Here is a 27,386-nt window from a genome sequence, read left to right as displayed (position 1 = left end):
TGCAGTAATCTAATCTGGAAATTACCAGAGCATGGACAACTGAAGCCAGGTTATCTCTGACCAGATAGGGGCGTAGCTGGGCCACCAACCAAAGTTGACAGAAGGCACGCCATGCCACCAAGGCTACCTGAGCTTCAAGTGACAGAGATGGTTCTAGGAGAACCCCCAAACCACAAACCTGCTCTGTCAGAGGGAGTGCAACCCCATCCAGAATGGGTTGGACATCCACCATCTGGTCAGAAGAACCACCCACTAACAGCATCTCCGTCTTGTCTGGATTGAGCCTCAGTTTATTAGCCCTCATCCAGTCCATTGTCGCAGCCAGGCACCAGCTCAGCACATTGACAGCCTCACTGGAAGAAGATGAAAAGGAGAAGTACAGCTGCATATCAGCGTACTGATGGCAATGCACTCCATAACTCCAGATGACCCCACCCAACGGTTTCATGTAGATGTTGAACAGCATGAGGGACAGAACTGACCTCTGTGGAACCCCAAACTGGAGAATCCACGGGGCTGAGCAGTGTTCACCAAGCACCACCTTCTGGAATCGACCCACCAAGTAGGAGCGGAACCACTACCATGCAGTCCCTCCCACTCCCAACTCAGCCAGTTGTCCCAAAAGGATACCATGGTCAATGGTATCTAAAGCCGCTGAGAGATCAAGGAGAATCAACAGTCACACTCTCCATGTCTTTTTCCCAACAAAGGTCATCATACAGGGCAGCCAAGGCTGTTTCCGTGCCAAAACCAGGCCTGAAACCCGACTGAAATGGATCCAGATAATCAGTCTCATCTAAGAGTGTCTGGAGCTGGCCTTCAACCACTCGTTCCAGGACCGTGCCCAGGAATGGAATTTTTGCCACCGGCTTATAGTTTTAAGATCTATAAGATTTTCTGGGTCCAGGGAAGATTTCTTCAGGAGTGGTCTCACTACCGCCTCTATCAGGGGCCCCGGGACCACTCCCTCTTGCAAAGAGGCATTAATCATTTCCTTGGCCCAGCCGGCTGTTCCATCCCTGCTAGTTTTTATTAGCCAAGAAGGGCAAGGCTCCAGTGCAGAAGAGGTTGCACAAAACTGTACAAGCACCTTGTCAATGTCCTCAAGCTGTATCAACTGAAACTCATCCAAGAAAACAGGACAAGACTGTACTCTGGATACCACACTTGATTCACCTGCTATAACACTGGCAGATGCCTAAGATTTTATCCCAGAAATGCCTAGCAAATTCATTACACCGGGCCTCAGAGGGTTCTATCATGTCCTTGGGGCCAGCATGTAATAGCCCTGGAACAATTCTAAAGAGCTCCGCTGGGTGGCAAATTGATGATTTGATAGTGGCAGCAAAATATATATTTTTTGCTGCCTTCACTGCCCCTGAATACAGCTTACCAGAGGCACTTACCAGTGTTTGATTGTATCCACCAGGAGTTTGTCTCCATCTGCACTAAAGCCATCTCCTATATTGTTTCATCGCTCTCAGCTCTGGGGTATACCACGGAGCTGTATGAGAGGGCGCTTGGAGAGACAGGGTGCTCAGGAGCAATCATGTCAACTGCCCGGGTCATTTCTGCATTCCACAGATCAACAAGGGTTTCGACAGGAGCGCCAGACCTATCGGCCAGTAAACTCCCCAGAGCCCTTTGGAAACCATCCGGATCCATCCGGATCTGGGGGCGGACCATCTTAATAGGTCCCCCACCCTTGCAGAGGGGAAAAGCTGTTGTAAGTCTAAACTTCATTTAGCAGTGATCTGTCTATGACAGAGGGACTGATGTAAGGCCCCCCACTTTCAGATCACCATCTCCATGTCCAGTTGCAAAAACCAAGTCTAGAGTATGTAGGAGAATTTTTTCTCCATTGGGATCTTTTGCTGGGGGTCCTTAAAGAAAATATTTGAGGACATAGGCTTGAAGCAAAAAGGTAGGCCTTTATTCTTTACAAGCATATGCAGGGCCATATGCAGAGTCAGCCCCTCAGAAACATCCAGAAGAGACTGCACTGAGGCACTGTGTGCAAACCCTTTTATAGAGTACAGTTACAGCATGTGACAATGATTTCACCAATCTCATGAGTCCTTGCCCACATAACATCGTTCCAAACCAATCAGAAAGCATTAGCTAACTCCAGTGGTGATTCCAAGATTCTGTCCATCTTGTTTATTTCCATTGTCCTACGGTCTCTCAAGACTAATGAATTTTTGGGACTAGTTGGAACAGTTACTATTGTGAATATGCTTTCAAGCACACTTGGTACATTCCATATGCCATTGTTCTTGATCAGTCAAGCTGACCTAGGTACACCTGAAAATATTTGGACAAGTTCCCTGGGTTAAGTTTGCCTCAACTCAGGGTGTTTTGGAATGTATGAGCACCCCCAGTTCTATTCCTTTGCCATAGGGTTTCTTATGTCCTTATACTTTCTTAGAAATCCCATTTCCTTACTTATAAAATACACAACTCATGAAAGAGGATTTTGTTTAAAACCCTTGAGCTACATTGTGAAACCACACACACTAAGGAAAAAGCTGGATGACTCTGGCTAACTAGTATATTTCAGCCTCAGAGATATATACAGGAGGCAGGCCACCCCATTTTCTTAATGAAAACACCACCTTTTTCTTAATGAAAACACACTTATAAAGTTGTAAAATCATTATAAAATTTCACTAGTTCTCTTCATTAAAACATTTGATGATGCTATAAAACTTTTCTCCTTTAGATGGCATTCAAGAATCAAACATTGGCAATCACAGCTTCTTCTCACAATTTAAACGCTCCTTGATTCTGAACAATAAAGTAATTAATTTTCTGCATCGGGTCTTGGCAAAGAAACAGAAGGTCTCTTTGACTGCTGCTGTTTTGCAACAGGTTTTCCTTCTTTCAGATCTGAATTAAATGCTAAGATTCAGGGTTCTCTATAAGCATGAATCTCAGGGCCCCAATAGGCCTGAAGTTCAATATTTAACTCCTTATGATTATAAAAGAAATATGCCTTCTTAATATCTATGATTATATATATGTGGATATATAAAATTCCCCATTAAGTATGCCACACTACATTCATTCATTCAATTTGTATGCCGCTTTTCCACACAAATGTGCCCAAAGTGGCTCACAACACAAAAGAAAAAATGCATATCAATATAACGTGACAGTAAAAGGCCAACTATTCAAAGACAATATAACAATCCAAACAAAGAATTCATTTTGATAACATAAATGTTATAACATTTAAAATACACCATCAGAAATTATGAACCAGAGTTAGACATGAAAAAGATTTCGGTTATGGTGAAATATCAACAAAAATATAAACATGTGTTGGGCCAGTGCCATGTTGGGCCAGTGCCATGGTTGTCATGGAGACCATGAAATCCTGAGCCACCCCAGTTAAGGCGGCCTCGGCTTGAACGTTGACATCCCCCAGAACAGTCTGGGGGATCTCAGCACTACACCCGAGACTACCTTGGTCAGCTCAGCTAGGGAGTCTGTTGGGCAGCGGGGTGGGCGGTACACCAACAGAATCCCAGTCTGTCCCGCTGACCCAACACAAGATGCAAACACTCCAGACCAATAGTCACATGGACAGGGAGCCTGCAGAGGGAGATGGAGCTCCTATAGACCACAGCAACTTCCCCTCCCCGACCCTCAGGTCTACCCTGATGCTGAACCAGGTACTCTGGTGGGCATAGCTGGGAGAGACTGACTCCTCCCTGCTCACCCACCCAGGTCTCAATTATACATGTGAGATCGGCTGCCTCATCCACAATTAAACTGTGAATGAGGGAGATCTTATTATGCACTGATCTGGCATTTAGGAACAGCATCCGGAGGCCTGAGAGCTGGCTGATAGGGCAACCAACAGACCTGCAGGTGTGGGGAGGACCGGAACAAGGCACAGACATTAACGGCCTGGGCCGCATTCCCCTTACCTGGCAAGTCCTCCTCACAACGCCATATCTCCCTCTACCTGTCACTACACTGATTCCCCCCCCTCAAGTCCCCCCACTTGGCTCTGAGTCCTCTCTCCCAGGCATATAACTCAAAAACCCACAAGTCCCACCAAAGCCAAGCAATCTACAGAGCAAAAGTCTGACAGGGCGAGGATGGTGGTGGTAGCTGAGCAGCAGCAACAGCAGCAAGCCAGCCAGCAGGCAGGCAGGCAGGCAGGAGGCGGCAGCAGCAGGCAGCTCTCCCTCTTCCCTGAGTGGTGGTGGTCCCCTTCCTCCCACATATGTTCCCTCGCCACACACAAGTGGCTGAGCCTGCAGTGGCTGTCACCCCAGCAGCTAGACCACAGTGGCCAGCAACCCCCAGCCCGCACAGAGAAACACCCGCGGAGCCGGCGGTGGCACACCCCTCTCGCACTGCCTGGCTTGGCCTCCTCCCTGATGGCTGCGGGCTGCAGGGATGGCCTGGGGTGGGAAAAAACTGCCTAATTGTGGCAGACGGCGGCGGCATGGGCAAATCTGCACCCACCATCCAGTTCATCCAGGTGAGGAGCCCGGAAAAGACAGCTCCTCTTGCTTTTCTCCTGAGAATAACTCATTCTTTCTCACATGCCCACTGGCACGCAGCAGTTCCCACTTGTTTAACATCTATATGAAGACCTTGGGAGCGGTCATCAGGAGATTTGGGGTGAGGTGTCAGCAGTATGCTGATAATACCCAGCTCTATTTCTCTGTAACATCTAAGTGAATCCTAGCAGGAAGGAGGCACTGTGGGTTGGTGGTTCCCGAGTTGTCTGCTTTGGATGGGGTCGTACTCCCTCCTTGTAGTCTGGGGGTGCTCCTGGATCCATCTTCTTCACTAGAGGCCCAAGTAACCTCAGTGTCTAGGAGTGCCTTTTACCAGTTTCGGCTGGTAAGACAGCTACAGCCGTTTCTGGACTGGGACAGCCTGACCACTGTTGTCCATGCACTGGTAACCTCCAGGCTTGATTACTGTAATGCGCTGTATGTGGGCTCCCCTTGAGGTTGGTCCGGAAGCTTCAGCTGGTGCAAAATGTCGCAGTACTCACTGGGGCAGGGTACTGCCAACATGTCCACTGCTGAAAGAAATGCACTGGCTGCCCATTAGCTACTGGGCTAGGTTCAAGGTTCTGGTTTTGGTGTACAAAGCCCTATTCAGCTTGGGACCAGGATATCTGAAAGATCATTTTATCCCTCATATAGCCAGTCAATCACTATGCTCTGCAGGTGAGGAGCTCCTGCAAATACCATCTTATCAGAAGGTAAGTTCTGCACAACATAGGAAGCGGACCTTTAATGGCACCTACCCTTTGGAATTCCCTCCCTTTAAATATTAGACAGGCACCATCTCTGTTATCTTTTAGGGCCTACTGCAGACCTTCCTCTTTCAACAAGCCTTTTAAGTAGAGACCTTATCCCAGTCTGTGTTGGAATTGCTTTTTAAGATTTGTTTTGTGTGTGTTATGATGTTTTGTTTTAATATATTTTAATGTCTGTTTTATGATGGTTTACAGTGTTTTTAGTGTTTTTGTTTGCTGACCTGGGCTCCTGTTGGGAGGAAGGGTGGGGTATAAATTTAATAATAATAATAATAATAATAATACTGTTATATAACAACAACAACAACAACATGGGCTCAGTGAACAGAGAAAAGGAGCAAAAGGAAACATTGCAACAATAGTTATTTACACAGTTGGCATTTTTTCTGAATCTTTTTTTGAATATGAGCCAAATTTTTGTTTTAGATAAAATTAGAACTCAGTTAATCAACATTTTAAGACAAAGCTAATTACCTTTACCTTGCTGGTAGAGACAACTGTGTTTTCTGTCGTAGTTGTAACTGGGCTTTCAGCTAATGTGCTTGACTCCATCTAAATATAAGTTAGTAGGTAAATATATAAATATAATGGATGCATTAAACTTGATTGCTAAGCAAGTAAATGACTCAATACAGAATAAACTGTTTTCTTAAATATATACTTTCAAGACAAGAGATTATTCCTTCAGTTGATTTTCACACTTAAATGGCTTTGCAAATATACTGTATGTGTGTGAATTGCTTCCCTAACACCATTCTCCACTAGTGTGAGTTTCATTTACACAAAATTATGATGGAAAAAAGTTTGCAAACCTGTTGTTTTGGCTCACTTGCATTTTCTTTTGTATTCTCCTTATCTATCTTCTGCTTGTGTCTTTCTAGTTCTACTTCTTTTTCATCATCAAAATTATCAGAATTTGGTGTTTTTCCCTTCAGAGAGTCTTCCTGTTAAATGAAACAAAGAGCTACAGTAGCTCCACAAGGCAATAAAAAGACTTTGTCAAACATATCTTATATAACTATTTTGGCCAGAACCAAAGCATACATTGGGATATTTTATTTTATGCCAGCATTTATAGCTTCCCTCCACTAGTAGGTTACAAAGCGACAGAATATAACATGATAAAATAAAAAAACCCACAAATTAACAAACATCAATTAGTAAAGAGACAGCAGCATCAGAAACACACAAAATTGGGATCAGACATTTAAGCAAGTGTGGGGAATCTTTGGCCCTCCAAATGTTGCTGAACTACGACTCCCATCATCCCTAGCCATTGTGCATGCCTGTTGGGGCTGATGGGAGCTGGAGTTCAGCGACATCTGGTGAGCCAAAGGTTCCCCACACGTGCATTAAAGGATAATCTTAAAAGGAACATTTTCACAGCCTTTTTTTTTTAAGACTAAGGAATAGCGTTCTATTTGGCTCTTTCCCTCTCAACTCCAGGTGACAGCCACACACACACACTCCTGGAGATCGAGAACCCTCTGAAACCAGTTTGGAAACAGAGATTTGGAAACAAGCGTTGTACTATCTTTAAGCTAAGGTTGAGTTAACTTTTTTACAATACAGGTATCAAAATTAATATTATTATATAATGAAATTTTAACAGAGACATGACCTAAAGACATCAGCATATGAGAGCAAAGTGTTTCCGGGCATCCGCAAGGATCTATGCTCACATGATTGATTGATTTATTAGATTATTTATATATTAGATTTATATCCCACCCTTTCTCCCGGTAGGAGCCCGGGGGAGGGGGATGGGGTTCAATCAGTGCTTTTTCTGTGTGATGATATTCACCACTACGGAGTACCATCACCTCCTTTTTTTGCTGGCCATGACAGCCATTTTGTCCTGACAGCCACTTTTATTAAGATATGAATACTGGCACCTTTTTTTTAAATTAAAAAAAGCATGACCTTCAAATAAATCCATAAACCCCACCCCTGGATTCCATAAGCCCCACCCCTGGATTTCAGTCAAATTGTGGCCCCTGTAACCTTCAAAACATGCTAGCAAAGAGAGAGCATCATGAAAGGCAAAAGACCACCAGGGCCTCTTTGGTCCCCATGTAGTTCAAGCACTAGCAACTTGGAGATTACCAATTTTCCATTCCGCTGCATCTCCTCTTATGCCACATCAAAAGATACTCTGAAAAGTCCTACAACCCTCAGTAGTGGCTTTTGGGGAAAGGCACAAGTGACTGTGGCAAGAAGGGAGGAGGGTCTGAAAAGCCATGATGTGCATGCTGCCCTTTGGATCTCAGTCAAAATTATTAGCTTAAAGACAACTATCCTCAATTTCAATTTATTTATTTATTTATATATTTATGAGGCTAAGCAAATCAGGCCTCTTATTTATTTATTTATAATTTGTATGCTGCTATTTCATTTCAAAACCTCAAAGTGGTTTATAACAAGTTAAAAATGCTATACAGTCAGAACCATTAAAAATACAGCAAAAACAGAGGTCAACCTTCAGAGTGGATGGGCTGTGTTGATCTTTGGTGATTAATCTAAATTTTACCAACATAATAATATTAATCTAAATTTTACCAACATAATAGGCTATGAATGACATGCTTATTACCCTGATGCACATAGGGTGTGTGGGGTGGGGGTAATATATGTGTTGTAGAGACTCCTGCAGAATGCAGTGTGGTTTTTGTGTGCTCCGTGGGAGCAAGGCTACCCAGCATTCTGCCTTTTTGCATAGGAGTGAACACCAGCCATTCACTTAACAGAGAAAGTAAAGAAGTAGATTCAAGAACACTATTGGAGTGGAGATTAAACTGAGGGTTCAGAAAAGGGCAACCAAAATGATCAAGCGGATTAAGCGATTTCCCTATGAGGAAAGGTTGCAGCATCCTCCTGAACATGAGAAGCTCTTTCTGCTTATGCATGGCAGGGTGGGATGGGGTTGGATCAATTTGTACATCTCCAGTTGACTACACTAGATTTCAGAACTGCTTTATTGTCCAAGATGAATTCAAGTTTATTGTCCAAAACATGGCCTTATTTTGGATGTGCTATGATATGCAGCCAGCCAACCAGCAAGGTTTATACTGGACCATGCACCCAATAATCAGTTCTGCACTGCAGCTGGTGCAAGGTAGATGTCAGTTTAGACATAGTTTAAATCGTTTCATTACATTACTCTTTAAAGGCATTTCATTTAAAAAAAAATTAGATAAAAGTTAAGATGTGTCATGATAGAAGTAGATAAAATTATGCATGGCATGGAGAAAGTGGACAGAGAAATGTTCTTCTCCCTCTCTTCGACCATCCAATGAAGCTAAATGCTGGAAGATTAAGAACAGACAAAAGAAAGTACTTCTTCACACAGCGCATACTTAAACTGTGGAATTCACTCCCACAAGAGGCAGTGATGGTCATCAACTTGGATGGCTTTAAAAGAGGATTAGACAAATTCATGGAGGATAAGGCTATCAGTGTCTACTAGCCATGATTGCTATGGTTGGTCTCCATGGTTGGAGGCAGTATACTTCTGAATACCAGTCGCTGGAAACCTCAGGAAGGGAAAGTGCTCTTGGGCTTAGTTCCTGCTTGAGGACTTCCCATAAGCATCTGGTTGGCCACTGTGAAAACTGGATGCTGGACTAGATGGGCCACTGGCCTAAACCAGCAGGCTCTACCTATGTTCTTAGTGTACAAGGCAGGGTGAAGATGCTGTTCTCCACTGTGTTCCAAGTTGTAGCCCTTTTCTGTAGTGGCCCTACACCTCTGCAACTCCTTACCTGTTGACACTCATTTCGGAAAGCTATGAAAGCCTGTTTGTTTCAGGTGGCTTTTAAACAGGCATCATTATTCAACTGTGGGGATCTTTTACTGTTGATTTTATTAATTATGCTTATAGAATTTGTTGTTTGAATAGCTCTTTGGGACTTCCTGGGGTTAGGGAGGTATTTTATTCTGTTATAGTTGATGTACTCTTATTTTAACATGTAAGGTGCCTAGAGCAACTTTTATTTGGAAAGGTGGCATGGAAGCCATTGAAGGCAGCCGTTATATGAAATGGAAATGGACTGCCTTCAAGTCGATCCTGACTTATGGTGACCCTATGAATAGGGTTTTCATGGTAAGCGGTATTCAGAGGTGGTTTACCATTGCCTTCCTCTGAGGCTGAGAGGCAGTGACTGGCCCAAGGTCACCCAGTGAGCTTCGTGGCTGTGTGGGGATTTGAACCCTGGTCTCCCAGGTCATAGTCCAACACTCTAACCACTACACCACACTGGCTCTCAGCCATTATATGAATTGCTCTATTTTATCTTCATAGTCCCAGGCTGGGTTCCAATTTTGGGTCATGTTAGAGTGATGGAATCTAAGAACATTAGATAAGAACATAAGAACCCTGCTGGATTAGGCTAAAAGCCCATGTAGTTCAGAACTCTTTTCTCACAGTGGCCAACCAGATGCCCATGGGAAGCTTGTAAACATAACCTGAATGCAATAGACAGACAGATTTTCACCAGCTTTGATTGTTTCTTAGTATGGTGTATACATTTCCGATCCAGCCAAAACCCTTTACATAATCTGATTTCTTTCCATCAAACTGAATGTTTGCACAATGCTGCCATGCTACATCTGGAAATAATGGCTTTTTCTGATAGATGTGTTCCAATTCTTTCCATCTCCACCGAGTGGCTCTTGCCTCCTCTACATTGAGAATAAGTCTATCAATGGCTATTAGCTGCAATGGCTATTTATTACCTTCACTGTCAGAGGTGGTATGCTTCTGAATAGCAGTTGCTGGGAACTGGAAGTGAGGAGAGTGCTGTTGCACTCCGCCCTTGCTTGTGGGCTTCCCATAGGCACTTTACTGGCCACTTGTTGAACAGGAGGCTGAACTAGATGGTCATTTGATTGATCCAGCAGGGATTTTCTTTTGTTCTTACAATGAAAGATCATAATGTTGTAGTGACTCAGAGTTGGTGTATTGCTTCTAAGCACTTATTTCTAGCAGAGGTATACAGAATTGGTGAATAAATATCCAAGATATTTTAAAATATGAAAAAATACCCCAAGCTTGTCCTCAAGTTCTGTTAAAGAGCTGCACAGTTCACTGATAGAATCAAGAACTTCCTTGTGTTTTGCTGCTATTTTCTCAATGTACTTCTTTCCATCTTCAATCCCTGTAGTTTACAGAAAGTGAGTGGTAGGACAAGTACATCATTTACATTAGCCCAAAGTAGAACCAATTTAGTATATACCTTTAGGTTCAGATCTTTTTTCTTCTTTTTTTTACAATATAGATTTGCATCTCTATGAAATAAAGTGCTCCGTTTCTGATCAAGAATCCCAGACAGTTCTGACCTTTTCCCCAAGCACAGGGTCATACTTACAATGCAATCATGTGCATGTTTCCCCGAGATGTAAGGATTGCAGCCTTAAGCTACAGTAAAAGGACCCTACTTTAATGTAATGGTTTAAAATAATCTATCATTTCTTGTTATTTATTAGACATTTCTCACTTTTCAACCTTAAACTGATTTAGAACATTTTGAAACTTAATTTTAGAATACAATTTAATTCCTTTCAATAGGCCATTCCCAGTTCCCAACAGCTGAACCTTCGCTTTAGATATGCTTCCACTGTAGCTCAATCTACATTGTAGCCGCCCTGGGCTCCTACTGGGAAGAAGGGCAGGATATAAACCAAATAATAAAATAAATAAATAAATAAATAAACCTACAGGACTAAGATATTTGTATACAAATGGTTTTGGCATCATCTTTTACAAAGACTTAAAGAGTACATTCTTTGGTTTAGATCCAGACTTGATCCTCCATAAATAGCGTCAATTAGAACTTTTTTTCCTATTGTTAATTGCAGCGAGGGGGGGATTTCATTAATATCACAGCTAGAGAAGGAAGGATTAAGCCTGCCCTCCCTACACACAAGTCCGAATGAAAATTCCCTCGCCGTTTATGTTTAACATTAAACAAACAAAAATGGATTACCAGCAACACATTTAGTGTTGTGTGTAGTTAAACCCTCACTGTTGAGAGCTACAAATCAGCTTATTCTGTCCCTTGTATCAATATTTTGCACTTCCTTGGAACTCAGCACAGAACAGACAAAACTCTGAAGGGCTAGGCCTCCATGGGAGTCGGGGGTTTGGTCTGTGTCCCCAGAAATCAGCACTCACAGGGCATGTAATAGCTCTGGAATTGCTTCAGTTATCCTGCCTACAACTCAAGAGTGCAGAGAAGCGCTCATAAATCCCACTGCAGTCAAGTTTGTTCCAAGAGGTTTTTATTTATTTATAATAATAATAAATAAATTTAATTTTTGTGTCGCCTATCTGGCCGAAGCCACTCTAGGCGACGTACATATTAAAATTCAATAAAATACAATATAATTACAGAATAAAATACAATGCAGTCAACACTAATGCAGGCGTAAAACTATGTAGGGCAATCAGAAACAATAAACAATCACAGAAAAATTAGCCCACCCCGGAGATCCCAAAGGCCTGTCCAAAGAGCCAAGTTTTTAAGGCTCGGCGAAATGTATCCAGGGAAGGGGCATGGCGAAGATCAAACGGGAGGGAGTTCCAGAGAGTGGGGGCCACCACTGAAAATGCCCTCTCTCTAGTCCCCACCAACCTAGCTGTTTTCGTTGGTGGGACTGAGAGAAGGCCCTGATCTAGTCAGGCGGCTTAATTTGTGGTACTGGAGGTGCTCCTTCAGGTAAACTGGGCCGAGACCGTATAGGGATTTAAAGGTTAACACCAACACCTTGAATTGGGCCCGGAAAACAACTGGAAGCCAATGTAGATGAAATAACACTGGTGTGATGTGATCGCGGCGGCGGCTGTTTGTAAGCAACCGAGCCACCGCATTCTGCACCAGTTGTAGTTTCCGGACCGTTTTTCAAGGGTAACCCCACGTAGAGCGCATTGCAGTAGTCTAATCGAGAGGTGACCAGGGCATGTACTACCAGTGGGAGCTGATGAATAGGGAGATAGGGTTGCAGCCTCTGCATGAGGTGTAGTTGATACCAAGCTGCCCGGCTCACTGCCGAAATCTGCGCCTCCATGGACAGCTTGGAATCAAGAACAACCCCGAGGCTGCGGACCTGATCCTTCAGGGGTAAACTCACCCCATTAAGCCTCAGGTCAACAACACCCAACCTTCCCCTGTCACCCACAAGCAGCACCTTGGTCTTATCAGGATTAAGCTTAAATTTAATTTATTTATTATTAAATTTATATCCTGCCCTTCCTCCCAGAAGGAGCCCAGAGCGGTTTTGTTTTTTAGATTTCCACAGATGCTTATGACACATTTAAGAGAAAAGTGTGAGAAATCATACCTCATGTTCTATGTAATTAAGATGATGATAGTGGCATCCCAAATTACAATGCAATTACCTTGAAGAACTGAAACATGTTGAAATCGGTTAGCTTAAGCATGATTAACGCTGTCTTTGGATTATGGCCTTATTATGCTATTTATTTAGTAGACATCAATCACTCTGATAAATGAAAGCAGCTTATGAGTTTTTAACAGATTATTGACTATTACAACAACAATCTTTCTCCTTATGATACACAGTACTAAGTAATAAAACCAAGACATAAGCATGAACATGGAAAGCACACCAAGCTGAGAATCGGCAAAGTTTTCTTAACAGAAATTGCTGTATTCGGATATGATATAGTGGTCACATTTATGCTGGTCACTGACTGTAACAATAAAGAATTTCATGGGTTCTTACCATATAAGTCTTTAGCAAGGTTAGTAATCTGCTGAATTCTTTCTTCTTGCTGAGGGACTATTGGCTCAACAAATTTGTTGAATTGCTTGTAGAGTGTTTCTACTGCCTCCCTCGTCTTGCACTCTGATGAATATTTTCCAACTCTAACTACTGTAGCACTTGCTTCTTCACACCAAAACTGACACTATGTTGGAGAAAGGAAAAAAAATACCAGAAAATTAAAACACCTTTTCCAGTTAAATCACTGATGAGCACTAGAGCTCAATCAAGTATGCCAAACCTTGTCTGATCCTTTTATTATAATACAGGGAAAGCCCAGACTCTTTTGAATATGAGTGTTCACCTGTGAATGACAACAATCCCAGCTTATTTTTGTAAATGCCCTCAGATAGGCATGTGATTCTTCACTATTCATGTATACAAAAGTGAATTCTGAAGGTAATTTTCATGTGATCATCAACATTTACTGGCATATCTCTGAGTTTTGAGACATTCACAAAAATTTACTGTAACGTATGCAACATATAAAGTATTTATTCTAATCAATGCAGAAATATATTAGGTTGGGAAGATTATTGTTCTTTGGAAAATGAAATCTAAAGGATAACATTTTGATGTGTTATGGAAGGAAGATATTCATGTGATTAGGTCACAAGTGGGATCTGAACAGTTTTATAGCTAAAATATGCACAACCCTACCACAGAAATATACTTACTGAATGTGAAAACTGCTATTTACTGAAGTTTCATTTAAACACTCATATTCACAAAACCAACAGATGTGAATGGAGAATTATTTTCAGGTGGGGGGACATGCATATAACGAAAACAGATATAATGTTCTATGACTGCAGGAATACGTAATGAGAGTCTAGGGCTTTTCCAAATATTCTCAAAATACACAAATTCTTACCATTACGAAACGATGGCATATCTTAGACTAACTAACCATCAGTTGAGGGGTGTCTTAGAGCATACCTTCTTCTGTAAGGACTATGTGTTCACTGAAATCACATTCTGGAGCTGTACTTGGAGTGTCTCTGCCTTCTAAGGTGAGGCTACAACGAGGGCATTGTTGTTGCTGTTGTTATGCTCCCTATTCAGTAGATCCTTCTCCCTAAGGAGACTTGTCAGGCTCACTCCCTTTCATATTTTTAAAAGAGCAACAAAGACCTCTTTATTCCGTAGGGCTTTAGGAGATGGTTAAAGAATATTGGTGGGTTTTATTTGGTTGCTTTTGATGCTGATGCTGCTACTGCTACTACTCTGTGGCTATTTTTTGCCCCAGTTCAGCTAATGAGATCTCTCTGTGTAAGCAGACTTCCATGCCTGAATTGTGACTTGCTGAATGATAACCTCTGAGTGTAAATCAAATGGGCATGCAAACAACATCCAAAGCTGCATGCTGCCTATCAGCATGGCATTGCTTTTCAGTGGGGATGCATGTTCAAATACGTTTACTCATCTACATTCTAAATACTTTTTAAAGCACAACTGGAGTTAGGGCCTAAAGACATGTTATGTTAATGGTGATGGTATTAGCCGCTTTAAACAAAAAGAAACGTCTCAGAGCGACTTAACAAAATAAAATGAAAACATATAAAATCAATTAAAAACCAAATTTAAAATGACGTAAAATGTAAAATTCCTTAAATCCTCATCCAGAAATACAGCAAGTAGGACAAGTCCTAGTAGCCCAGCCCACATAAAAATGAGTACCACAGTAAAAGCTAACAACCACTGAAAGCTTGAGTAAATAAAAATGTCTTCACTTGGTGCCTAAAAACTAAAAATGATGGGCCAAACATGTTTCCCTGAGGAGAGCATTCCAAAGACAGAGAGATAGGAAAAAGCCTGTTCTTATTAGCCACCCTCCACAACTGCCTTGGATGAAGCACATGGAAAAGGGCCTCTGATGAAGACAGCAGGATCCAGGCTGGCTCATATGGTGGTCCTTGATATATTGGGGTCCTGAGCCACACAAAGCTTTATAGGTCAAAACCAGCACTTTGAATTGAGCCCAGAACTAGGCTGCTTTCACACTGCACTTTATTCTGTTATTCTGATGATTTCTTACCTGGTAATTTGCGCATTATATTCGATCTTTCACATGACATACAAGCTATTTCTGGAATTCTGGTGGAATATAGTGCAAGTTTAGCACAAAGTTTCTTGATAAATGATACCAGAAATAATCCGTTTGCAGGCTTTGGAACCCGGAAAATCATGGGAGTTTTTCACTAGCTGCAGATGCTCATGTGACAGGCATCCAAGCATGTGGTGTGTTCCTGCCCTTTAGGTGCTTTTTTTTTTTTTGCCTGACAAAAATTGTACCTGTATTCTGTCACAGGAGCGGGTAGCAGCAGCATTTCCTACACACTCCCCTATGTCTATACAACTAAATATATATGTATATATGTATGTGTCAGATGCTAAAGGGACACATGGTGATGGGATGAGATTGGACCATTGGTCTCACCTGAAGGGTGATTTTCATAAGAGGTATGCCATCAAGCGGATATTAGCTCCACCTATTGTCCGAAGGCAAGAATGTTTCTGAAGTCAAGACTAGGGGTGTCAGGCCCCTCCCACTCTCCAGTTCATTCGCAGCAAGTCCAAGAGAAATATCTAAAAATGCAGGAAAAAAGGCCAACAGGCCTACCAGCAAGAACATAACATAATAGCAACATTCATAATAATATGACTCTAAAATAGCGAGGTAACAGTAATAGCAGTCTTGACTTCACTGATATATGTAATAAAATAGCGTAACAAGCATATATAACATTCCCAACAAAATATCTAGGTATCCTCCACTGGGAGGGTCGTGATGGCATACCTCCTATGAAAATCACCCTTCAGGTGAGACCAATGGTCCATTTTCCATAGGAGGTATGCCATCAAGCGGGATGTACCAAAGCAGCCCATAACAGGGAGGGACCACCCACAACCTAATCCTCATTAAGAACCTGTTGCAACACTCGTCTGCCAAAAGAGGCATCGGCAGAGGCATAACGGTCTATTTTATAATGCCTTATAAACGAGTGTGTGGTAGACCAAACGGCTGCACTGCAAATATCAGCAACAGGAGCGTTGGTAGCAAAAGCAGCCGAAGTGGCTGCTGACCTAGTGGAATGAGCTGTTATACTAGGTGGAACTGGAAGCTTAAGGGACTCATAAGCTAAGGTAATACATGCTCTCAACCAGCGGGATAAGGTAGAATTAGCAACTTTATGCCCCATAGAACGTGGATTAAAGGATACAAACAAAGACTCAGTCTGTCGTATATCCTGGGTCCTGGAGAGGTAGGTCTTGAGAGCCCTCCGAACATCCAACAAATGCCAAGCCTTCTCTAGATGATGGGTAGGATTCGGACAAAATGAAGGAAGAACAATGTCCTGGTTGCAATGGAAAACTGAATTGACCTTCAGCACAACAGAATCCTTGTGAAAGACACAGAGATGGCGAGCAGAAGACAATGCGCCCAGTTCCGAGACTCTTCTCGCAGATGTAATCGCAATCAGGAACAGGACCTTGAATGACAACAGACGTAAAGGCACAGTCCTGAGGGGCTCAAACGGCCTGCAGAACCTTTGACAAACTCCATGAGGGAAAACAGTGGGCTACAGCCGGTGAGCATAGAGCAGTGCCTCTGAGGAAGAGTTTGATGAACGGATGTGAAGCAATAGGGGCACCAGTGGAGGACACTGAAAGAATGGACGACAGAGTGGACGCATGTCGACGCAATGTGTTGGGTCTAAGTCCCATCATGTGGCCCCTATGAAGATATTGCAGCACTTGTTGTACTGCAGCCTGTGAAGGATCGAGGTGCTGAGTCTGACACCACCTGGAAAAAGCCACCCAAGTATGTTGATATATACGGGTGGTGGATGGTCGTCTCGAGGCTAGAATAATGTCAATAACAGCGTCCGACAGTCCAGCCGACCTCAAATGCCGCCGTTCAAAAGCCACGCTGTTAAGTTGAGCCACTTGGGGTCCTGATGACATACTGGGCCCTGGGATAGGAGGTCTGGCCTGACTGGTAGTGGCCAAGGATCCGTCACCGACATTGCAAGGAGATCCGAGAACCATGGTTGACAGGGCCAATGTGGTGCTATCAGCACTAGCTGTGCCCTCTCGCGCCGCGCCTTCCTCAAGGTTCTGGCTAACAGTGCTATTGGAGGGAAGGCGTACAATAGGCCATCCGGCCACGGTATTGACAGAGCATCCACCGCTTCCGCTGTCGTGTCCAGGTATCGTGTGAAGTACCTGGGAAGCTGGCAATTGCAACTGGAAGCAAACAGGTCGACTGAGAAGGGGCCGAATCGACGCTGGAGAAGATGGAAAACGGTCGGATGAAGTTTCCATTCTCCTGGAAAGACTTGTTGTCTGCTGAGCCAGTCCGCTGTCACATTCCAAATACCTCTGAGATGCTCTGCTTTCAAGGACTGTAGATTTTGTTCTGCCCAGTCAAAGATGAGGTAAGCTAGATCCTGTAAAGAATGCGACCTTGTTCCCCCTTGTCTGTTTAAATGTGATTTCGCACACGTGTTGTCGGTTCAAATGAGAACATGGTCTAAGGGGAACAGAGATTGAAAATGGAGCAGAGCAAAGTGGACAGCCTTTAGCTCCAGCCAATTGATGCTCTGAGCCAGTTCTGCTGCAGTCCAAACCCCTTGAACAAACTGAGAGTTGCAGTGGGCTCCCCAGCCGAGGAGACTGGCATCTGTGGTGATGATAGTCCTGTGGGGTTCTCTGAATGGAGTACCCTGGGTGAGATGTTTTACCCTCGTCCACCAGCGGAATGACAAACGCAGTGTGGGGCTCAAGGGAATTGCTCGATGGTTTGAGCTGGCAATGTCGTGTTGGAACGGCAGCAAGGCCCACTGTAGCTGACGAGTATGAGCTCGAGCCCATGGAACAATGTGAATGGTGGACACCAACATTCCTAGAGCCCTGGCTAGAAGCATGACGTCTGCGGATGTTTTGTGCATCAGGGATCTTGCGATGTCTGTGATAGCAGTTATGCGATCCGGGGACAGGAACACTGTTGCTTGCAGGGTGTCCAACATCGCCCCTAGATGTTGTAGACGTTGGGTTGGTTGTAGATGGCTTTTGTCGAAGTTGACTATCCAGCCGTGGGCCTGTAAGACATGGAGCATGAGCGTTAGATGTTGATGAGCCAACTCCCTAGAACTCGCCCATATTAGAAGATCGTCCAAGTAGGGGTAGATATGGACCCCTTGAAGTCTGAGGTGAGCCACTAGAATAAGTAGCACCTTGGTAAATACTCTCGGGGCAGATGAGAGTCCGAATGGCATCGCTCGATATTGGAAGTGCTGGGAGCCAAAGGCAAAACGAAGAAATTTTCTGTGGGCAATGCAAATAGGTACATGGAGATACGCTTCCTTTAGGTCAATAGAAGCCAGGAAGTCTCCTTCGTGCAGGCTGTTTGTAATGGAGTGGAGGGATTCCATTTTGAACCTGTGATACTTTACGAAACGGTTAATGAACTTGAGGTCCAATACCGCCCTCCATGAGAGATCTCGTCTGGGCACAGCAAATAGGAGGGAATACATCCCTTCCGACCTCTCAGCCGTGGGGACTGGCTCTATCGCCGCTATGTCCAAGAGGTGACGTATCGCAGTCTGCATGATGCAGTGCCTAGCTGGCGCTGGTATTGGTATTGCCCAAAACTCAATAGCATATCTATAACAAAAAAGATCTCTGATCCAGGAGACCTGAGTCAGGCGTAGCCAATGTTCACCAAACAGAAGCAGTCTGCCCCCAACTGGCATTGCATTAGTACTGTCTGCGCTGGCGAGACCCTCCCCTGTAAGAGGACGTTGAGAAGCCTCTGCGGCCCTGGTACTGACCTCTACCCGGGAAACGTCTATTCCAGCCTCCTCTGGATGAACGGAAATCATATGTTGGGAACTCGCGGCCTCGTCCCCCGGGCCGCGTCCCTTGAAAGGGCTGAGACGTATGGTACAAAGCGAAACGTCTAAAAGGTCTGCGCTCGATGTTTCTGACAGTGGCCAAGACAGGCTTTCGAGTGTCCTTAGGGTCAACAAGCACTGCTTTTAGTGCCTCCTCGCCGAAAAGTAAAGATCCGGCATAAGGTGCCTGTGATAGATTAACTCTGGCAGTAGAGTCAGCCTGCCAGTGACGAAGCCAGAGGGTCCGTCGGGCCACAACCTGAGCCGCCATGGCGCGTGCCCCTAGCTGATTCGCGTCCAAGGTGGCGTCGGCCACGAAAGCAGCTGTTTTGCGCAATTTTATTAGCGATCTTCGCAGAGAAATGGGATCTGGAGTGGGATCCTCGATGAGGTCGTCCAACCACATCATCGCTGCCCTGGCAAAAATAGAGGCTGATGTAGATGCACGCATAGAAAAGGTGGTGGCCTCATGAGACTTGCGTAAGGCGAAGTCCAGTCTCCACTCAGTGGCATCCTTTAAATGAGATTCTCCTTCCCTTGGCAAGAGGGATCTGGAAACTAAACTGGAAATTGGTTCGTCTATGCCAGGGACGGCCAGCTTGGTAGTAAAGTCCGGGGCCAAAGGATAAAGTCTATCTGCAATGTTATTAAATCAGTGTGCTTGTAGAGGGTGAGACCATTCATCCTTGGCCAGTTTAGCGATGGGATCTGGCACAGGAAGATAGTGTTCTGCTGGAGTGGGGGATTTCAAGACCCTGGCCCCTTTTAAAGCGGGAGTAGCAGCTGCAGTTGGAGTGGATTGAAGGCCTAGGGTGTTCAACACTCTGCGCGCAAGAGGCTGGTAGTCTGAGGCATCGAAGAGGCGATAGGATGTATCCTGCTCATGTTCCGAATGGTCACTCCAGTCGTCTCCTTCGTCTTGCAACGCAAATGCGGATTCCTCCGCACAAGAGACGTCATCAACAAACCTGCCCCTGGCAATGTCAAACAGATTTGGAGAACATGAAGGGTTCGTCTCACTATGAGCAAATTGGTCCCCACTGTGTGGAGGTATAGCGGGAACTTGTGATGGTGACTGTCACTGAGCGAAAAACGACAGCATGCCCTGAAGTTGTGAAATGAACTCATGGGACAGCTGCAGTCCCAGAGATGTAGCCAGTTGCTCTTGGATAGGCGGAAGTGCGGACGGCCCCACAGGTAGTGAAGAAGAGTAAGCCCCGGGTTGGGTGACCGTTGGCTGCTCAGGAAAACCAGGAAAGTCCTCCTCATCAGAGGACGCAGCAGGATAATGAAAGAGGGTAGTTAACTGTGCATGGGTTGACCCTTCTGGAACTGGAACAGAGACATAGCGGGGCCGCTTGGTTGTGCTGTGGCAGGAAAGATGTTTGGTTTTGGCAGCCGCTTTAGCATGCTTATGTTTGACCACCTTAGGTGGTTTAGGCTTGGTCGTCTGGTTTGTCTCTGGCTGTTGTTTCGGCTTGGTTGCCTGGGTTGTCTCTGGCTGTTCTGCCATCATATATTTTAAGGGTAGCAGTACACGGCCACGGATGGGGCAGAATGCACAGACCCGAACAGGCTCAGTACACGGCACACGACTGGGGCAGAATGCACTGGCTGATGGCTAAGTACACTGCCACGATGGGGCAGAATGTACACTATGAACAGACTTAGTACATGGCCACAGATGGGGCAGAATGCACGTCCAGATAGCGTGGCGCAGTATCAACAGGTGAGGTACAATATAGAGCAGAAGTAATATTTGCACAGCTTTACACAGTATCAACAGCTCTAGTACTCGGCCACGGATGGGGCAGAATGTACAGTCCAAACAGCTTTGTATGGTATCAACAGCCTTTGTACACGGCCATGGACGGGGCAGAATGTACAGTCCAGACAGGGATTATATGGTATCAGCTCCTTGCACACTAGGTATCAGTTAGTCTGGTGCACCATCAGTGCAGTATTAATAGTTTTGATGAAACAGGCACAGGTGCACAGGCCTTGTAGCAATAACAGTCTTTGTGCTGGTTCAGATAGCAGCAGTAATCAAATAGTTGCAGGGCCAGCAGCAGAAGCAGAGTTAATAAAGGAACCTATATAGAGTTATAGAATCCTATCTGTAACACACAAACAGGGGGAGATCACACAGGGGGAGCTGACAGGAATTCTGGACTCTGCTATCCACAGCCCGTGTAAGGGAGGCCCCCCTTGCAATACTAGTGGGCTAGCAGGAAGAGCGGGAGAAAACGGACAATCAAAATGGCGCCCGCGAAAAGAAGCGGGAAAATAGGCCAATCAAAAAGGCTAGAACTGGTGAAGAAGCAATGGCGGTTAGGGACGCACCAACGAGCTCAAAAAATGCCTTCAAAGGATACGATTTAATGGCGCGGGGCTGATAATCACGATCGCAGCTAGAGAGCGAGCTAGGTCTCTATTGCCTCGGGACAGTCTCAGCTGGCAAGGAGAAAAGACGGAGCCACAGCCGCAGGCTCCGAAGGCAGTTGCCGTGAGCTTAAAAATGCCACAGACCGAGCTGGGGGGAGGCGGGATAGTTCAACTAGAATGGACACTGAATAGAGAAAACTGCAGGCGCAGGCTTTGAAACTGGTGCAAATGGCAGTGAGGGATAAAGAGAAGGAGGACGGCGGCGCGAGAGCTGTAACGGCAGGCTGCCAGATTAAGTTTGCGGCCGCCTGCTGAGGAGGGGAAAACCGCAGCCGCGGTCTCCCAAAATGGCCATTCGGAAAGGCAAGGAGCTGCAGCCACAAGCTCCTGTAAAAATCAGTGTCCGCCGCCTATAGAAGAGAGAACTGCAGCCGCGGTCTCTCTGAAGCGCCGTTAGGCACTCACTGGGGGAGAATCAAGGGGAAAATAAAACCCTGCAAGAAAATCCCCAGGGGAAACAATCGAATTTTAAACAAAGTGTGAACAAACAAATAAAAAAAGAAGACAAGACAGGGAAGGAAAAAACGTACAGAAGTACACAGAAATCTCCCACCCTGTCACAAAAACACGAAAGACTTATCTATAAATTAAGCAATAATCTCAAACTTGTTCGGTACGAAGGCAAGAATGAACTGGAGAGTGGGAAGGCCTGACGCCCCTAGTCTTGACTTCAGAAACATTCTTGCCTTCGGACGATAGGTGGAACTAATACCCGCTTGATGGCATACCTCCTATGGAAAACTTAGAACTCCTACACAGTGAGGAACTACAGTGCACATGTATATAACAGGTGAGGGACTATAACAAGACATTGTTCTTTACAGCTGTGTAAAAGACATTTGTGTGAAATGCCAGTATATCAGCTGAAAAACCTACTGATCCTTAACGCAACAGGTACTGCAGTTTAAAAGGAATGTTAGAAATCGGGACAAAAGCACTACAATTTTAATGCGTTAAACTAAAGCCATAAGTCCCATGTCTGAAAGCAACCTGGATCTCCACCGATATTCAAGAGCTCAAATACACATACACCAGTGCCTGGTGTTTAATTTTAAAAACTCATGATATGATTGCTAACCTATAAATTTAAATATTTATTTATGTATTTTGTTTGCTGCTTCATATTTAAATAAAAATATCTAAGCAGATCATTTATCCCAACAAAAGGAATCATTATAAGAAATACAAATTCTTCCTTCAAAACCAAATACTACTACTACTAATAATAATAATAAATTCTACATCTTAAGTAACATAATTAAATGATAATAAATATCTTTAAACAAATCATATACAAATTATCAAAATACATCAAGATGGAACATCAGAATGGAACATAACACATGCAAGTTTCATATATATTACAAAAAGAAACACATATAATTACACAGTCACCAAAATCATTCACGTACACATTCATACTACACAAAACTAATCTAAACACACAGTCCCCACTTACACAATCTTTCAGTCTTGAAGTCTGGGATGTGAACGATCCTTAAGAGCTGGATGGATGGGAACTATTATGTTCATCTAACTCAAACCTTTTCTCACAAGGCCTTTGTTACTGTTTAAAATGTCTGAAATGATGGATAAGATGCACACAGAATGATGCTATCCAGGAGTGCACATTTGTCCCATACCTCAGAAATGGCCCCTTTACACAACTACAAAGTGCATTTGTGGGTTTTGTATACCTCTTCCATCATCTGCTGCAGGTGCTCCATCAGATCTAAATTTTGTTTGTAATCCTCCATAATCTTGCCAAATTCACTCAGCTGTTTCTCTAATTCGTTAACTGACCCAGTGAGTATTCCAGCTTTATCACTAGGCTGAGTTACTAAGGAATCTAAGATTTTCTTCTTTAGATTGTCTGTCTTCTTTTTCAGTACCTGTTCCAAATAATATAATAAGAATTTTAAACATTCTAAAAGGTATTTTAGAAATCTTCCAACACAGCAATAGCTTGTTTTATAACATCGCCAGAGATATTGAAGAGCACCAGAAATAAGACATATTTCTGCATTTAGTGAGTCTTTACAACTTCTATGGAGCCAAAACTATTTAAATTACCCTCTGAAGGTACAGCTTAGGTAATACCGTTCTGCACCCTTTAATTAACTTGGTGGGGCTAGGGATGGGTGAACCTATCAATTTTGGTTTCTCTGTTTCACATTTTAGTCTTTGTTGATTTATTTAAAAGCATGTCTATGAACCTTACAACAGAAATATTACATAATTACATAACGTTTTGAAGAAAAACAGACATGAAAGGGTGAGTTAGTTTTGAACTTGAACACACACACCCCTAAGCCAATTACGAAAAGAAAAGGGTATGTGACCTTGGGTGTTCTGTTACATCAGCTACAATATGAAAACTATCGGATGAATGTTGTCAGTCATCTCTATGCACCTTTAGGATAAATGTTATGCATGCAGTGACTAAAAAAATGTTACCTGCATTTTTTCAGAATATATATCAACTTGTTGAATTTGAATTCTTAGTGTCTTTAGATTTCGTGCTTTTTCAGTTTTCTTGCTATAGTTGAATTTCATGTTGTTGAATTTCTTTTTAAGGTCTTTAAATGATTCCTTGAGCTGAAAATAAACCATTATTTATAAGTAATTTAGACAATAATATAAAATAAACAACATATACATAGACATGGTTAGGATTCCACTAAACACACATCCTGAAGCATTTATGTACACATGGATTTTTTTCCAGCATGAAGATATTATCTGCGTGAGAAAAGCATGTAAACCTTAATTTAAGTGCAGGGCGAGTATTTATTCAGGTGAAAGCATGGTTCTCTGAAAGCAAGTCATTTCCCAGGCTAAAATTTCTAAAAATATAATGTGGAAATAGCTAGCGTATATTATCGCTACTTAGAAAAACACATATATGCACAAAATTTGTGACTCTGCCATACGTGTGCCAATAGTACTAATGTGTACTGAACCTTTTCCACTTGACACTATTAGATGTAGAAGTTAGTTGCAAGACTATTCCTCCATTATTATTTTTAAAAGGGGGGGAGTAGCCCTAAACTGATGTTCCTCTGAAACTCTCCTGCTTCAATTTCCACCCGGAATGCAGACTGTAAGTTTCTCAAATGTATATTTTCCAGGTCATCCTAATTTCTTACTTACTGGGAGGCCTTAAAATATAAAGAGATTTGTTTGTTTTTGGCCTTGCCGTGTGAGCTCTAGTTTCTGACCGTCAACAAGGCAGATGATGTTTGTCAACTAATGAAATTAAACTCTAGGTCATAGAATTTGATACCCATGTGAGCTTTCATAAGGGTGTACTTGGAAAGGAATGGACTGCCTCTTGAAATTTCCTGGCAAATTAACCGCAAAACTAAATGCCATCTCAGAAGCAGCATCACCACAAAAATATATTTGGTTGGAAGCAGATAAATCCATGGTTTCATAGGATTTCCACATACCTTGCCAAGCAGGCAGGAAGACACCTTTGTGTAGTGTGCTTAATGGATTTACATCCAAAAAGCCAAACATATTTTCCTTTTCACTGTCCTGAGATCTTGAGTCCACCTGATCTTTTCTGAACTGAATTTGAGTCCTATTAGTTTTATATGGGGGGAGCAGGCCCCTCCCTGGTGGTGGATCTGGGAGGGGCAGCAAGCTCAAGGGAGGCAGGTGTCTATGTCACTGGAATGCACAAGCAGAAGAGACAGCAAAGGCAATGGAGAAATATGGACTTTCCCAAGAAGCTAGAGCTACACAGGACTAAAGAAAAGGGCACAGGGTGATTATTGGCAAGCAAAGAATGGAAAACAGTAATAGAGCATGACTGGGGAACCACTGATAAAAGAAATGGTAGGGAAGACTGGAAAGGAACCCACTATAGCGCTCCCCTGAAGTCACAGTTAGGGAGGAGGCAAACAAAGGGAACTTGCCAATCTGCTTCCCTCTATCTAAACCACAGAGAATTGTGAGAAGCAGATAGGAGGACAGTTCTTCTAAACCCAGTCTCCCCACAACACTGTGTTGCTGTCAGAAATCATTTCAAGGTATTCTTGTCTATTGTAAGCTGTGTTTGCCTTTGCATGCCCTTGGTGAAAATGATCAGTCAGTGTATTTCCTGGGATATGGTACTGGGCTTTGAGGTGGGAGCCCAAGGTTCAAATCCCATCTTAGACTTGAAGCTTACTGGGAAAGCAGTGTCAAATCAAAGATGCCAGATAGTGAGTGCACTTGGGGAATGACTCTCTAAACAGGTTTCTCCATGCACTTCAGGGAATCAGAGTGAATTTTTTCTCACCCTAGCTTACCCCAGAGTTGATAAAAACATAAAAAATAGGTAAATATATACTTTTCATGAGCTTTTGGATAGGATGGGAAAGAATGCTACATAAATACCAAATTCATGATCCACATTCACACCCTCCCAGAATGATTGCACTTTAAATGGAGTGTATGTATGAGAGACTTCTGAATGCAATCTTTACTTTAAGTTATAAAAATAATGCCTCCTACTTCAATATATCATTCTCAGTTTACATGGGGACTTCTAATTGTTATTTTCAATTTCTCACAAACTGAATTGGTCACATCTTTCCTTTGTGGGGCATCAGAACTACCAAGAAACTGATTACCGGTTAGTCAAAGCTGTCTATTCCTCCACAAGACAGGCCTGTGGATGTACAATTTGTATTGAAAATGTGAAATTATGATACTTTAGGGTGTAGAAGAATCCCTAGACCAAGGCATAACTCAGCAAAAGAATTCCCTTTAATAATTTGCATCAATTCACCAGTATTCATTTGTAAATGATTTTAAACTTTTATTTATTTATTTATTTATAGCAGATGAAGAGAAGATGCATGAAATTGGATCTTGTTTCAGAAGAGACAGCTTGTATATCAAAAGATCGGCAGCTGCTGTCACTTTTCTCTTTTAGTCTTAATGGAAACCAGCTCAGATTTAGATCCTTACACTGTCCTCTGTTGTAAATTATGCTGTCTGCTCTGACTGAGTACATGTTCCAGTCAAAAGAATTAATAGTTCTGCTTCATTTAATGGGAAGAATTCTTTGTGGGAGGAGCAATGTTGCTCAAGCAAAGTGCTGAATAGGTCAGGATAATCTCCTCCTTAACTGCTGTTCTATGGTCATTTTCTCACATACTTGCTTTTTTTTTTTGGTTGCCGTTTTACCATATGGCTGCCCTGTGTAACCATCAAAGAATAGAGCAAGTGCACAATAGAAGTGGAGGAGGGAGAGAAAGTTGAAGCTGGTAGGCCTGATGTGGCCCATGGGCTTTCTGTTGAGAAACAAGGCAAAAGAGAAGTCGCCACAGCTTTAACACTCCCAGTCCTCAGTGTGGTCACTGAAAGAAGACAGAAACAGTAGGGGAGCACCAAATGCTCACAGATCAGGAGAAGGGGAACCCTCAAAGTGCCAAGCCAAAAGAAAATGCAGGGTTGAAAAAGTAGAAAGATGATTTATTGCAGCCCGACACATTTCTGGTTAACACACAAACCTTTATGAAGGACAATCTCATGAAAACTTAAAACTGATTTCCAATAAACAGAAGCAAAAATCACAGGAGGAACTAACTCTATGCCATGCTTTCAGCACACTGCAATAATAAATTTTCTGAAATCTTGATAGCTACAGGAGTTTATTTCTGCATTGCATGTCATATGGGGACAGTCCCATAACTATCCAATAAATTATAACATGATGAAGGGAAGCTATGTGAATTGAATTAACCACTCCCTTTTCTATTTATTGAAAAGTGGCATGCATTACAGTGATTTTAATCAACTTTGGCCCCTAGACATTTTTCTAGGGCCTTATAGCCATATTTTGTGCAGCTGTCCTGAACTGTAGCTGTCTTAGGTAAGAAATGATGGATAGGATGCTTGATGACAACTGCTGTGATTTATCACACAAGAAGAAGAAAACAAGTAATAGAGAGCTGGACACTTAATGATCT

At 43.2% G+C, this 27,386-nt stretch overlaps 1 protein-coding gene across 4 annotated transcripts in view; it reads right to left on the bottom strand.

Moving 5' to 3' along the window:
* The window catches only part of CCDC141 (coiled-coil domain containing 141), a 179,009-nt gene that overhangs the window by 7,851 nt on the left and 143,772 nt on the right, over positions 1-27,386 (bottom strand). For 2 of the 4 annotated variants that reach the window (XM_061608321.1, XM_061608323.1), the window contains exons 18-23: positions 23,878-24,018; positions 23,118-23,312; positions 13,037-13,220; positions 10,337-10,449; positions 6,106-6,237; positions 5,768-5,845 (exon numbers count right to left, since the gene is read on the bottom strand). In XM_061608321.1, the coding sequence (XP_061464305.1) occupies positions 5,768-5,845; positions 6,106-6,237; positions 10,337-10,449; positions 13,037-13,220; positions 23,118-23,312; positions 23,878-24,018 (843 nt within the window). The remainder of the gene's footprint in view (positions 1-5,767; positions 5,846-6,105; positions 6,238-10,336; positions 10,450-13,036; positions 13,221-23,117; positions 23,313-23,877; positions 24,019-27,386) is intronic. The other 2 variants (XM_061608322.1, XM_061608324.1) reach the window with 2 other exon arrangements.

Source organism: Rhineura floridana, chromosome 2 (genome assembly GCF_030035675.1).
Source record: "Rhineura floridana isolate rRhiFlo1 chromosome 2, rRhiFlo1.hap2, whole genome shotgun sequence".
Lineage (NCBI taxonomy): Eukaryota > Metazoa > Chordata > Lepidosauria > Squamata > Rhineuridae > Rhineura > Rhineura floridana.
The sequence above is the reverse complement of the archived record's forward strand: the minus strand, read 5'-3'. Positions and strand labels throughout refer to the sequence as shown.